This window comes from Pelobates fuscus, chromosome 6 (assembly GCF_036172605.1).
Source record: "Pelobates fuscus isolate aPelFus1 chromosome 6, aPelFus1.pri, whole genome shotgun sequence".
NCBI lineage: Eukaryota > Metazoa > Chordata > Amphibia > Anura > Pelobatidae > Pelobates > Pelobates fuscus.
Genome location: NC_086322.1, coordinates 56382498 through 56397696, shown reverse-complemented (window position 1 = coordinate 56397696; position 15199 = coordinate 56382498). Strand labels below are relative to the sequence as shown.

General features: G+C 40.9%; 1 protein-coding gene across 1 annotated transcript in view; it reads right to left on the bottom strand.

Moving 5' to 3' along the window:
* The window catches only part of ABLIM2 (actin binding LIM protein family member 2), a 127031-nt gene that overhangs the window by 102086 nt on the left and 9746 nt on the right, over nucleotides 1–15199 (bottom strand). Inside the window, exon 2 of the mRNA XM_063457740.1 lies at nucleotides 9386–9529. Coding sequence (XP_063313810.1) covers nucleotides 9386–9529 — 144 coding nt within the window. The remainder of the gene's footprint in view (nucleotides 1–9385; nucleotides 9530–15199) is intronic.

Sequence of the window (15199 nt, the reverse complement as noted above, 5' to 3'; positions counted from 1 at the left end):
GTGTGTATGTCAGTATGCCTGTGTGTGTGTCAGCATGTCTGTGTGTGTGTGTGTGTGTGTGTGTGTGTGTCAATACGTCTGTCAGTGTCTGTGTGTGTCAGTGTATCTGTCAGCGTATGTGTCTGTGTATGTATGTATGTATGTGTGTGTGCCAGTATGTCTGCCAGTATATATTTGTGTGTCAGTGACTGTGTGTGTCAGTATGTATATGTGAGTATTTTAATGTCTGTCTGTGTGTGTATGTGCCAGTAGGTCTGTCAGTGTGATTGCGGGTTGGGCGTAATTGGGGGGTAAGGCGATGGGAGGGGCAGGGCCCTGGGGGCCCAAGAAAATGCATTGCCCAGGGTCCTAATCATATTATAGACGGCCCTGATTAGGCCCATCATAATTGTCAGCACCAGGCCCAATGGGCTCTTAATCCATCCCTGAGTGTTAGGAATACAAAGCTAACACTAAAGTGTTCCTCTGCTCCCCCCACCTCGCGGCACTCAAAGGGTCGAAGGGGAACCTGATGCACATGAGCGCCAAGCGCTGGGGTAAACATTTTTATTTCTTTAAGATTTTTTTTTTCTTTTTTTTGCATTTATCTTTAGAATGCAATAAATAAATGGGACCGATCATCTCCAGCCTGGATATCAGATGGTCCCTTTAATTTTGCAACATCAGATGGCAGGTTGCTGCTGGCACTGGAAGATGAATTAAGGTTCGGTTTCCAGGAAACTGAGCAATAATCTCCATTGAAATATGAGGTTTAAGAAGGATTGCCTTAAACAGTGGCATATTTTTTGTTAATGTCCTGTAAATTGCTTGTTTCATTAAAATGAGAAAAAAAAAGCAAAACATCTGCTGTAGTGCATTAACTACAGGCTAAAAATAAAAATAAAAACTGATTGTTACATGCTAGAAGGTGATAGATACTGCAAGTTATAGGAGACGTTGCACAGCTGGGCTCTGATTTCATAGAAACATAGAATGTGACGGCAGATAAGAACCAATCGGCCCATCTAATCTGCCCAATTTTCTAAATACTCTCATTAGTCCCTGGCCTTATCTTATAGTTAAGATAGCCTTATGCCTATTCCACACATGCTTAAACTCCTTCACTGTGTTAACCTCTACCACTTCAGCTGGAAGGCCATCCCATGCATCCACTACCCTCTCACAGGGCCAGATTAAGAGCCCAGTGGGCCTGGTGCTGACAATTATGATGGACCTAATTACAAAATCTTATTGACCAAAAACACTAAAACAGTCCTACCTCCTAAGTGTCATGTATCTGATGGAGATGGTGCTGGAGGAAAACTCATAGGATGCAGCTATGAGAAAACACATACCCTATACTAATCTTACGCTTTAATCTTTCAAGTAAACCAATACCCCCTAACAGCAGTGTTGAATAAAGCAGGAAGTCTATGGATCGCGTAAAAGGGTGGGCCACTGACACAAATCACATAACCAGAACTGCCGAAAGAGGTGAACATACACAAAAAGGGGGCATGTCTATGTCCCTCTGTGTCCCCATGTCTCACAATGACACAAGGGGACATTGAGAGACATTGGGGCACTGGGAGACATGGGGACACTGAGATACTAGGGAACACTGGGAGACCTGGGGACAGTGAGATTCTTGGGGACACTGGGTTACATGGGGCACTGGGTGAATTTGATTGGTGTGACTGGCTGCATTATAAAATCAAGAAAAGGTGGGCATGGATGGTGAGCTGATTTGGTGGTGCAATGGGCCACTTGACTGGATTTCCCACCTAGGCCTAAGGCCGCCAGCCCTCCCCTGCACTCAGCAGACCCCAGGTAAGCATTGAAACAATTTAAAACAGGGGCACTCATTGGACCATAACCACCGTAGAAAGCCCTAGTTGTTATGGTGTTTGGAGTGTTCCTCTAATGGTATATTTTCCAGAGAAATGACAGTTCTCATTAATGAACTAAGTCCCCCCCCACCCCCACCTCCTCCCCCCAACATCCTTTTTGTTGGAGGGCCATTGTAAATCAGATATAAAGTACAAAAACAGCTATTTTCAACTCTTGATACATCTTATTTGTACACAATAAAGCATTTCAGATGTTTTGACACTAACAAATGATTTAGAGCTACATTAACCATCTCCATAGTAATCCCTGTGTCAGTAAGAACAAAACACGCACAGAGCTTAAGCTATACTCTTTGTGATTCATTATCACACCTACATCTTTCTAGTCATTTTCTTTGAAAACATTACATAATCATTACGCATTTTACCCATACAAAAACAACCAAGAGAAAACATGAAAAGATGGAATTTATTACATTTTTACATGGTTTCAATGCAGTCCATTTTATCAGTAAGCTACAGGTGAATGCGCACAGTTCTGCCAAAAGTAATTATTGTACAAAAGGTCAAATTGTTTGCTGTGAATCTTCCCAGATGGATCCTGTTTTGTAGTGTTTTGGTAACCTAACTGAGGCACATCATGTTCCTAGTGTTAGCAGACCCACTGGAAAGGTTCTCTGTACATTTGGGTGTATGGGCTTGTTTTGGGGCAGGATATACTTTCTAATAAGACACTCTTTAAGATCTGAAAAAAATCATAATAAATATATACATATTTTATCATTTACTGATTACTTTAGACCCGTTTCTGTAGTGTAAACATTTTAATTAAAATAATCAAATAAACTTTGATAGTTTTTTGGGGGCAAAACAACCCCTTCATTACTGAGGTCTTTAAAAAAACATGTAATATTAATTTAAAGCATAGGATGTACAACTACGTAGTAAGAATAAAACAGCAGATTTGTGTGTAGACTTCTGTTCAGGGTAGTAAAAAAAATATAGTAATAATAACAAAGTATTTATCAGGAAAGGTACATTCAGATTACTCTGGTTTCCAAGTAAGTTTGGGTTGTTACATTTGCCCAATATCCAGGGGATATTACTATTTTCTAATTTAATAGTACTCATTAATGGTGTAAAAGTACTATTTAAATTTAGAAGGTTATTATTATGTATGAAGCACCAACAAATTCCCTAGCGCTGTGCAATAGGTGGACTAACAGACAAGATGAGCTGGACACATGGGAACAGAGTGTGTTGAGGACCCTGCTCAAACAAGCTTACATTCTAGAGGGAGTGGGGTACAGTGGCACAAGAGGTAAGAGTGGGATGTATTTCATGTATGGGAAAGGTAGGTTACTAGAATAGTGTACAGTGAAGGTTTTTTGGATGACAGAGTTGCAGAAGAGGAAGCAGGGTGGGTTACCGAGGCCCGGGGATATATGACTGATAACTGTTAGTGAGTAAAGACATCTTGTTGGCAAACATGGTTTTGGGACTGAATAGATGTTTCATCCTCTGCAATGTAGGCAGGGTGGTTAAATATCCTTACATAGGCACAGGTTGAGTACTACGTCAGTTTGATAGTTGCACCTACATGTACATACATACACACACACACACACACACGAGTGTATATTATTTTTTTTGGGGGGTGGGAATCTACACACACACACATATATACACATACACATACACGCGTACACACACACGCACACTCACAGACACATTCACAGACACACACTCATACATTCACAGACACACATACACTGACACATACACACACAGACACACACACACATTCACAGACACACATACAGACACACAGACACTCACATACACACACACATTCACAGACACACATACAGACACACACACTCACAAATTATTTTTTTAAATAAAAAAATGTCCACCCAGCCTCCTTACCTGGAGAGCTGGTGTGGACTTGTCCCTGGGGTGCAGTGGGGCGGGTGCCTGTCTCCATATCAGCCGCGGCGAGGGAGCTGTGTGCTCTCTGCTCCCTCTCGCCGCGCGGGCTGTCTGCTGTAGCTGGGAGCCGGAATATGACGTCACTAGTCACTCCCTCCCTAACTCTGTCACTAGTCACTCCCTCCCTAACTCTGTCACTAGTCACCCCCTCACTCTGTCACTAGTCACCCACTCCCGCACTCTGTCACTAGTCACCCCCTCCCTCTGTCACTGTGTCACCCATTCCCTCCCTCACTCTGTGTCCCTCACGCTAGTCACCCCTTCCCTCCCTTACTCTGTCACTAGTCACCCCCTCCCTCCCTGTCACTAGTCACTCCCTCCTTAACTCTGTCACTTTCATCCCCTCCCTCACTCTGTCACTAGAGTGAGTGGGTGACTAGTGACAGAGTGAGGGAGGGGATGACTAGTGACAGAGTGAGGGAGGGGGTGACTAGTGACAGAGTGAGGGAGGGGATGACTAGTGACAGAGTAAGGGAGGGAGTGGGTGACTAGTGACAGAGTGAGGAAGGGGGTGACTAGTGACACAGGGGGGTGAGTAGTGACACGGGCGGGGGTGTGTAGTGACACAGGGGGGTGACTAGTGACAGGGAGGGGTGACTAGTGACACGGGCGGGTGACTTGTGACAGGGGGGGTGACTTGTGACAGGGGGGGTGACTAGTGACAGCCTCCTGTGACTAGTGACAGGAGGGGTGACTAGTGAAACAGGGGGGGTGACTAGTGACACAGGGGGGGTGAGTAGTGACGGGGGGTGACTAGTGACAGGGAGGGGTGAGTAGTGACAGGGGGGGGGGTTATTAGGGACACAGTGGGAGGGGGAAGGGTGATTAGTGCATACCTTTCTCTCGGTTTCCTCTTCTCTCCCAGGCTGCTGCTCCTTCCCCTGCTGATCGGGCTCTGTGTGAGAGGAGTAACAGGAAGTGATGTCACTTCCTGTCCCGCCTCTCCCATCACACACAGCCGCGAGGGACAGGAGAAGGAGACCTGGCAGAGAGGAGGTGAAGCTGCCAGGTCTCATTTGAGGATGGTGGGGGGAGGGGTGACATGCAGAGGGGTAGGTTGTGGGGCCCTGCACTCCATCAGGGGCCCCACAACCTATCAATGAAATTGTTTTATTTTTTGCCGTTCCAGTTGGAGAGATCTCTGATCTCTCCAGCTGGAGCATGGCTGTGCGAGTGCGAGCGCACCCCCCCAGATGTTGCCCCCGGTGCGGCCGGCCCCCCCTGCACCCCCCACGCTACGCCTCTGGTTCTCTAACATCTGGGGATCTATATTGTGGGCAACCCTGTTCTAGAGGTAGTGGGATAAAGTGGCACAAGATGTAAGGGTAGGATAAAGTTCATTCACGAGAAAAGTAGGTTGCTAGAGTAGTTTACAATGAAGGCATAGTTTTTTGGATGACACAATTGCAGGAGAGGAAGGAGGGTTACCAAGGTTTGGAGAGGGAACACTATTAACTGCTTAGTTTCTATGCTTTCCTAAAAGCAGTTTGAAGGAACAGAGACGGGGTGTTATGTAGATGTTTGTAAGCAAGCACCATCATTTGAAATTAAGCCTTTTAGATTACTAGTGTAGGGACTGACTGAGCGGGGGAAGTGCCGGAGGACAGGAAGATGAGACTTGCTGCTGCATTTATAATAGACTCTGAAGGTGCAAGCTGGGAACCGTAAGGCCACTGAAAAGTGGATTACAGTAGTCAAGGAGAGAGAGGACAGCGTCATGGACAATCACCTTAGCCGCATCCGCCGTTAAATAGGAATTTTGAGATGGAAGCAGAAGGGTTTGGAGATTGACTGGACATGAAGGAGAAGTTGAAGGCAAAGAGAACACCTAGGCAGCGAGCCTTCCAGGTAGAGCTGATAAAAGTGCCATTGACTTGGAGGGAGACGGACATGGGAGTAGCAACACTTGAGGGAGGAAAGATACAATGTTTTGGACTGGTAAAGTTTAAAGAAGAGAGAATTCATCCTGATAGAAATAGCAGAGAGCCAGTATGTCAAGACATGTCGTGTTGTTATAAAAGTGAAAGAAGAACGTTTAGTTGATATATTAGCCTGACTCATAGAACATTAAAGTCCAAGCAGATGCTCAGATGTTTTCCAGAACACAAACACTATATATGGAACTCAGAATTTTAACCAGAGTTGTAAAGAGAAAACACGAAATGTCCTTCGTGTAATCTCCAGCAGCAATCAACGATATTCATAATTCTTTGTCTATTAATATCACAAATGCTTCCACTGAAGCCTGGGGTCTGGTGTGTCAAGGAGTAAATCATGGTGTCCTCAATGCCTGAACTATTTACGAGCGTTTATTGAAAGGTTACACAGAAAACACAAACTGCTTTTCTCTTACAATGCCATGCACCGATTATGAATGTCAGAATATATTGAACTACCCATCATGCTGAACTGCTGCTTTCAATCTGGGGTACACAACTGTCTCGTTAAGTACTACCCCAGTTATTTTGTCCTGGACTTTCAGCGTTCTACAAACAATTTGGGACATAAGTATATCTGAAAAATTCTGGGGTAAAAGGTTAAAATCCAAGACATATATTCTATATAACATTAGACAACCTACAGCTCTCTTATAGGGACCAGGATATATAGCTGTGCCAATTTTCATTAGGAGTGCTGCGTACATTACATAAAGCGCTGCCCACCAGTAGTTCATAAAGTGTGAAATTCAGAAACTGTCACTATTATCATTTATTAAAGAGAACTTATGCAAACAGAAAAAAATAAATAAATGGACAATATTCAGCAAATGTTTACTTTAACCCTTTCATGGCGGGTAGATTAAAGGGACACTCTAGGCACCAACTTATCTTTTATATAGACTATACAGTGTATACCGTTTAGTCTTTATTTTGCTAGCTGTATGTTTTATATTGTCAATTGTGGACAGTGTGCGCAGCAAAAACACAAACAATATCTTGCTGCATTCTGAAAATAATTACACCTCTGCCCCACATCCCACATTCTAAAATACATCCTACTTGTTGGCTACAGTACCTCCATCCTAGTGTGCACATCAAAGGTTTCTGGGTGTTGTAGCTCAGCTGGAAGTTTTCAGATGTAGAAAGCTGATAACAAGACCCAGAGATCCAAGCTCTAAGCAGAACAGAGGATGTGAGAGCTTCGAGAACTTTGCAGTGCTAGATCAATCATTTATAGCAGTTCAGATTCCATATACCAGAATTCAAGGCTCTCGATGGGCCAAGATACTTCATTTAGTGGGCAAAATGCATGACTGCTAAAGAACATTAAAAGTTTTAATCTTTTTTTTTTTTTTTTAACTTTCATTTTTTGTGGATAGGCTGCTTTCAATAGTTAGGGCATTATCTATAAATGCATTACAAAATAATGTCTAAATTCCTACTCCTTTAGCATGCTCTTTTAAAAATAAAGGGATCCATTTTGACAATATCTTAAGGAAACTTCTAAGAAAAGAATATGAGAAAATGACCAAGTGACCTGAAACACTGGTATTTGCATTTCAAAATCATTTACGATTATTGTGAAGTGCTTGACGTACAACCTCCATTTGAGTACTTAAAGTTAAATAGGGAAAATTAAAAAAGCGGAAGTCAGGCATTATCTCTGACTAATATTCCTCTTGTATTTCACAGCCCCCGGAGGTGTCATAAGTACACTGATGAGTAATGAAATATTACACTAAACTTCCATAAATATCACTATGTGCAGCAGGGGTTTACAGAATATGTAATTTATATCTCAAAATCACTTCCACTCATCACAAAGGACGAGTGGAACTGCTCTATAAACCGGCAGCAGTCATATTGGAATTTGGTAAATTAATCAAGCTAATATCACTAATAGGAAGAGGCATGTCTTGGCTCAATTCAGTCCAAGTTGTATTTGAAGCATAGACATACGAGTTACGACACACTTAGTGGGAGTGGCCTAGTGCGTATTCATACATGTGGACACCCTTTATGGATGGATGCATTCCTTCATGCCATCAATGTTCCAAAAACATTTCAGATATCAACTTCATACATTTGAAAGTTGTTAGCTGAACCAGAGCTCTCACAAATGTTTGTTTTGCTTCCTGACAACATGAATGTCGCTGTTATTGGAGAAACATTAGAGGAGGGAGACTGAAATGTTGTGTTTTCAGGGCAGTGGCAGCATGTGTCAGCCAAAATAATCAGCAAGTAGGAAGTCATGTATTTTTCTGAATGTAAGACACACAGCAGTATAAAACACACATGTATTTTAAGGAAAAAGTTGGAAGAAAAATGTAAAAGAACTAGTTAAATATCCAACCTCTTTTTAGTGTCTCCTACCACTCTTCAATGATTCTTCCCCCTCCTTTAATCAAGTTGTGAACCTCTTTTCCTAGTAGTCACCTGAAACATTCGGCTCCTCCATTTGTAGAGTGGCCATGCAGACCGCATTCGAGGATCTTCTTTAGCCTCTCTCTCACACGGGGCAGAGAATAAAGCAAAGTCTCTATTTACGTCCACAAGGCCACACTACACAAAGTAAGTCCCCTCTTGCCAGTTACACCAGTCACTCAGACATTGCACTGGGTGACAATCAGAATATAGGACACAGGAAGGTTTTTAACCCAAATTTTGGGGTAAAAAAAACGGCATCATATATTTAAAAAATACAGTAGTTTAGAAAAAGGGTGCGTGGTAGGGTTGTAAAGCAGAATATTACAAAACATTCCCCCCCAAAGATCATGAAACACATTACATAATACTATCCATTCAGAGTTAAAGAACCACTATTAATTTTTTTATTTTTTAAAATCGCACTTTAAGAGACACTAAAGGCACCAAAATAATGTTGGCTTAATGAAGCAGTTTCTGTGTAGATATGCCACTGCAGTCTCAAATCTCAATTTTCTGCCATTTAGGAGTTAAATCACTTTGTTTCTATTTATGTAACCCTAGCCACACCTCCCCTGGCTGTGACTGACAGTCTGCATTAGAAAACATGGTTTATTTTCCATTTAGGTGTTTTTACCTCCTCTAGAAGGCTATTAACAGAGCAAGATATATTACATACTAAATTAAACAGATTGTGCTATAAAGGAAGTTTAAACATTAGATGTCTCTTTACAGGAAGTGTTTATGAAGGTTGTGAAAATCACATGTAGGGGCGACTAAGATTGTATAAACAATGTGATTTAACTCATAAATAGAAGAGAATTAAACAGTGAGACTGCAGGGACATGATCTGTAAACCAAAACTGTCTTCAAAAATCTAAAGTTGTTTTGCAGACTATTGTGTCCCTTTAAAAGCTTATTCGCCAAACTGGGTATAATGGGAACTGATAAAGGAGTTGCAAACTTTAAGTTAAAATAGACAAAATGGAATTCTGCAACTCAGCTTCCCGTTCAACTCTTTGGTCTAAAACTGCAAGATCTTGGGCATTTCCTGACAAATACGAATGTTGTCAACAACACAACGGGTCCCAACTGACCGCCTTTGGCAGGACAGTCCCAACAAGAAAATATAGTGTAGTATGTTCAAGGACCATATCTTTTCTTGACCATATTATTCATATAGAAATGAGTCATTCCTACCTTTACATGTGAAGCATTTGATATGAAAATATTTATTCTGCACTCTCAGAACCTCCCCCTTACATGGGCTTTCACAGTTGCTGCACAGGATTGCATTTCCAGATGGCTTCTCAAGCTGGCTGGGGACAGCCTGGTACTGGGACACTGAAAAAGACACAGGGAAAAAAGGTTAGAACTCAAAAACTGATGGCATTCTTTAAAACAGCATAGAGATGGTTAAGGGGACTCATGAAGCAAATTTCTATGCATGGGGCAATCGCCACGGTAACCAAAAGGAATGTTGCTTGCTGGTTGCTCCACTTTTAAAATCTTGCTTGATTTTTTAAATCTGTGGACCTTCGGCACTTCAGATGTCGTGGACTACATCTCCCATGACGCTTTGCCAACATTATGGCTGTGAGAACATTCTGCGGGAGGTTGCAATGCCAAAGGTTGCCCTCCTCTGGACTAGAGAATCTACTAAAATCTTAGCAAGCAGTTTGAGTATATTTCAGGTACATCTGCACTTCGCTGATTGGCAAGCTGCTTAAATGCTTACATTGGTGCTAATTAAGCATGAGTTAGTAATGTATGTTGATTCATCGTTATATTTTGTGGGCTCTAGACTCTGCAGCTGAGTTGGAGAAACCCACGTCTTACTGCTGGCAAACCATTCCATGAGTTTGTTTGACACAGTTTAAACTTTACAATTACTATGGGCGATAACAGATGTCATTAAGGAGAATGTTTCATGTGTGTAGTGTACTTGGGTCGAATCATCCATTAGTGAATAGAAACGTGATTGTAAGGATTTTTATTTTACAAATCTTCATTATGTATTTTAAAGCGGAACAAAAGGTCCAGACATTTAAGTCTATAGATTTAAGATATCTTTCTTAGATAAGTGGTAGATCTCTACAATGTATATGGTGGGAAGCTGTATCTTTACCCATTTATGTATTGGATTATTCAACAAGTTTTATATTGGATTTTATTATTGTATTTAATAAGTGTGTTTTCTTATCTTGTATTTGTAACAATACACAGTTGTTCTCTCTTTTTTTATATATATTTTTTCATATGCCTGGTTAAAACTGGGACCAATGACTGTTGCTTTATGGTCTTTTTAACCATATACCTAGGAAAACTTCATCTGACAGCTTAAAAGGCTATTAGTATCCGCTTCAACAGATACTCTGTTTCCTATACATAGGGCAGCCTATTTTTACTACAGCTTGATACTTTTTATAAGTGTGATATTTTAGCTACTGCAAATGTTACAATTTTAGGGATTCAGTGAATGTGTGCTTTCTTTAGATCTCTAACATATTAAAGGGACACTTTTAGCACCATAACCACTGCAGTGTGCTGCAGTGGTTATGGTTCCAATAGTCCCTTAGTGCCGTATGCCGGTAACCTGTCAAAGAGTTTGCCATTTACCTTGCTATGTTGTGTACCTGTATATTATATTTATATTGATAACACATGAAGCTTATACTTCCGCATTATCATACCAACTCATACCAGAGACGCACTAGAGGGTGAGGATGGCAGAAGAGACACACACAGTGGAAGATGAGGGGAGTAGAGAAAAAATAATAATAATAATTAAGTGGATTTATTCCAACACACCATTCTGCCTCTTCTCTCTATATTCCTCTGCCCTATAAGCTTCTATATGCTACATCCTATTACTTGGCACATAGTACACCTTACACAATTATTGGAATTTTAATATCAAGAACAATATACATAAAACAATAATGTATTGTGTAGAAATGCACGTTTATTTATTTATCTATTTATTCTTAACATTTGTCAGGAAGGACACTTAATACAGTTATCTCAGAGCTTCATTAAGTTACCACTGACATGAAATATTCACATGGCCAATCAGATATGCTCATAATCGAATTATTTGGTTCCCTGATTTACAACTTTGACTTTATCAAGCTCTCTTTGGAATTAAAGTGGGACTCCACAATCTTTCCTCAATTATTATGCGCACACAATGTGTTAAAAAGCATTTATCAAAATTGCACAACTTGTATTTATCATATATACAATGAATTCATAAAGTATTCAGACCCCATCATTTTGTTTCATTTAATTGTTTCAATTATTTTTTTTTCGTATCAATCAACACTCAGTACACCATAATGACAAAGCAAAAAAAACAATATTTTTTTTTTACACCATTACAACTACATTAAACAAAAAAAATAATCAAATATCACAACTGACATAAGGATTAACTCAGTACTTACTTGAAGCACCTTTGGCAGCAATTACAGCCTCAAGGGGGGATCATGTGGCAAATTTGCACACCTGCATTTGGGTAGTTTATGATATTACCCTCTGCAGATCCTCTCAAGCTCCATCAGGATGGAGGCAGTCAGTGGACAACAATGTTCAGGTCTCTTCAGAGATGTTGGATTGGGTTCAAGACCAGGTTCTGACTGGTCCACTCGAGGACATTCACATAGTTGCCCCTAAGCCACTCTTGGATTGTCTTGGCTGTGATCTTAGGGTCATTGTCCTATTGGAAGGTGATCCTTTAGCCCAGTCTGAGAGCCGTGGACAAGGTTTTCATTAAGGATATCTCTGTAATTTGCTGCATTCAGCTCTCCCTGAAGCCTGACCAGTCTCCATGTCCCTGTTGCTTATAAACGCCTCTAAAGCATGATTTTACAATCACCATGCTTCACTGTTTGAATGATATTGTGCAGGTGATGAGCGGTGCCTGGTTTCCTCCAGACATGATGCTTCGAATTGAGGTCATACAGTTTAATGTTCCTTTCATCAGACAAGCGATCCTTCAGAATCTATTTTAAAAATGGCAAATAGACTTTCATTTGTCTTGCAGTGAGGAGAGGCTATTGTCTGGCCAGTCCTCCATAAGGTCCAGGTCAGTGGAGTGTTGCAGTGATGGTTCTCCTTCTGCACGTTTCTCCAAAACTTCACACATGTCCTCAAAAGCTCACCCAGTGTGATCATCTGGTTCGTGTTCAACTATCTTACCAAGGCCTTTCTACCATTCTACTTATTGCTCAGTTTGGTCAGGTGGCCAGCTCTAGGAAAAGTCTAAACTCCTTGCATTAAGGAATTATCCAGGTCACTGTGCTCTTGGAAACCTTCAATGCAACCAATTTTTTGCCTCTACAATCTTGTCTCTGAGCTCTGTGGGCAGTTCCTTTAACCTCATGGTCTTTTATTGAAAATTATATAATAAGGGAGAGGATGCAAACAATGAAAAGGGGGTAGGGGGTACTACTCATTGCCACTGTGACAAACTGAACCTCGTCATGGGTGCTTGGAGGGGCCTGCTGGCCAGCCTCTTACCAAAAGACTATGGGCCCTTTAAAAAACTATGTGAATAGACTTGGTTTGTGGGATTTTATATTTGGTTCAGATGTGAAGAGCTGCACGAACCGGAGACCACCCTGGAGCTTGTTAAGCCTAATTGCTACTTTGTAGCAGTTTCCACCACAGTGTTCCAAGTGTTCGTCTGGGTGGCAGCAATTCCTATGGACGACCACGAGGTCGTATGAAAACAGGCAGCGGAGTTTGGTCGTCGAGTTCATGGAACTATTTTCGGACACTGAAACTCCCGAACACCGCTGGACTTCCATGATCACCTGTGTTTGGCTTTATAGCACTTAGAAAGACACTGTTCGGTGAAAACATTCCCACGAACAAGGGGAACAAGATTCAGGGTAAGACTATGGACTATGTTCAGTAGTTTGTCCATTTTAAAACTACCGAACTAGACCGACCGCAAGCCCTGATTCTCTGTTTTGGGCATGGGACCATGCGGGCGATCGGTCGGTCGAATTATGACTTCCAGGAAATTCCTGAACCCCTGAATCAATCTGGGTGACTTTTGGATATGTTGGTCACCCAGATAGGGACTATCAGGGGATGTAACATTTGTGGGGATTTTGTGTGTTTAAAGGTATTTTGGGGGTTTTGTAAAAATGTATGTATTCTGTGCCTGGAGATAATTGAGTTTAATACAGTGCTGACTCAATTATCTCCCAGGCACAGGAGAGGTATTGACCTATTTTGTATGGGAGTGTCCTGGACCTGAGAGCCAATGTAATCGTGTATATGTTTTTACTGTAGTCTGCTCTCAGGTCCAGGGGGGAGTGTCCCTTGCAAGGGGACCTGCATATAAGGCCAGTTGTAGCTGCCATTAAACAGATTTGTTTTACCCTTCATGAAGTCTAGGCTCATGTAGGCTCATGTTTGGGGGATTGGAGAGCTATATTCACTCTGGGGATTGCTATAAACACTATACTCCCTTGGCTTACAATGATTGCTCTTGTAAGAGCATCCTGCTTTGCTTTCTGGACTAGGAGAGGTCTACCCACTGGAAGCTGGATCCTGGTCTTGGGTCCAGGGTGGGTGGAGGACAGCGAGACCCAACCAAGCAGCGTCAGTTTGTGGGGTTTACAGAGGTAATGGTGCCCAGTGCGGTGCTTATGGTACTCAAGGATTACTAGGAAGCAGCGATTGACGGAGGTACCCAGTTGGGGTGCCAGGCGGTCCGTCACAGCCACAAAGAATGCTCTCTGTTTGAACTTGATAGACAAAAGGGATGAGCCATAAGTAACAACATCCATACATTAAAATTACAAGTTGACTTGTTGGTATGTCAAGTAAAACAATATCAGCAGTAATGGCTTGGTATTTGCTCTGACATACATTTACAGCTGTGATACCTTGTATAGATGTGTGTGCATTTTCAAATCATGCCCAGTCATTTCAATCTGCCACATGTAGACTCCAATTACAGTGTAGAAACATCTCAAAGGTGATCCCAAGAAATAAGAGGCATCTGAGTTAGAGTGTCATCGCAAAGAGTATAAATACTCAGATCAAGGAGATATTTCCTTTTATTCTACTTAATACATTTGTAAAGTTTTCAAAAATCTGATTTTAGCTTTGTCATTACGGGTAAGTGCATGTAAACAAAAATGTAAACATAAGAATGAAATATAAAAAGTAAGAAAAATTAAGGGTTTTGGTAATTTATGGATGACATAGAACTCTCTCTTTCTCTCTCTCTCTCTCTCTCTCTCTATCGCTCTCTCGTTATTCCAATATATTTAAAACAAAAAGTAAATGTGGAAATGTAAAGTAAATCTTGGAAATGTGATTAAAAAAAAACACGAGTGCAATTATTTCTCCAGGATTTATTGAATCAGTAACACAGTACGAAGCTGAATTTATTTACATTCCAGTTGCATTTACATTCGTCCTGTACATTCACAAGGAGTTGTCATTTCCCATATTCCCTTCATTTTATCAGACAAATTAATCTTTAGATTTCCTACAAAGGCACATCATAGAGTGTCAGTATGTTAAGACAATATAAAGTGAATTAAATAATTAAATGTGCCTTTTAAATAATTCATGGTCACTTGTGGCATTTTATCACCGAAACTTCAGATTTGAAATTCGAGAATTGCTTTTTGAAACAATGCATTAAAAAGCCATCAATACATGTTTAACCATTGGAATATATTTTAAGGCTTGCCTGTGAGTATGTAAGAATGGTAAAGACTATCTACAATCAAGGCTTATTTTAGAAAGGTAAAGGCCATCAATAATCAGGAATTCTAAAAAAAAAATTCTAAGAAAAAAAACAAAACTTATCATGATTTTATTTGTTTTTAAGAGACAACTGAATTGTAAAATGTTCTGAATTTCAATCATAACCTATGCTTTATTCACTAAATACTCAAATATATTGACATGAGAACTGAATTTCATAATTTAAGCCTGAAAAAATCCTGATTTGGAATAATTCTCCAACTCACCAAATACATA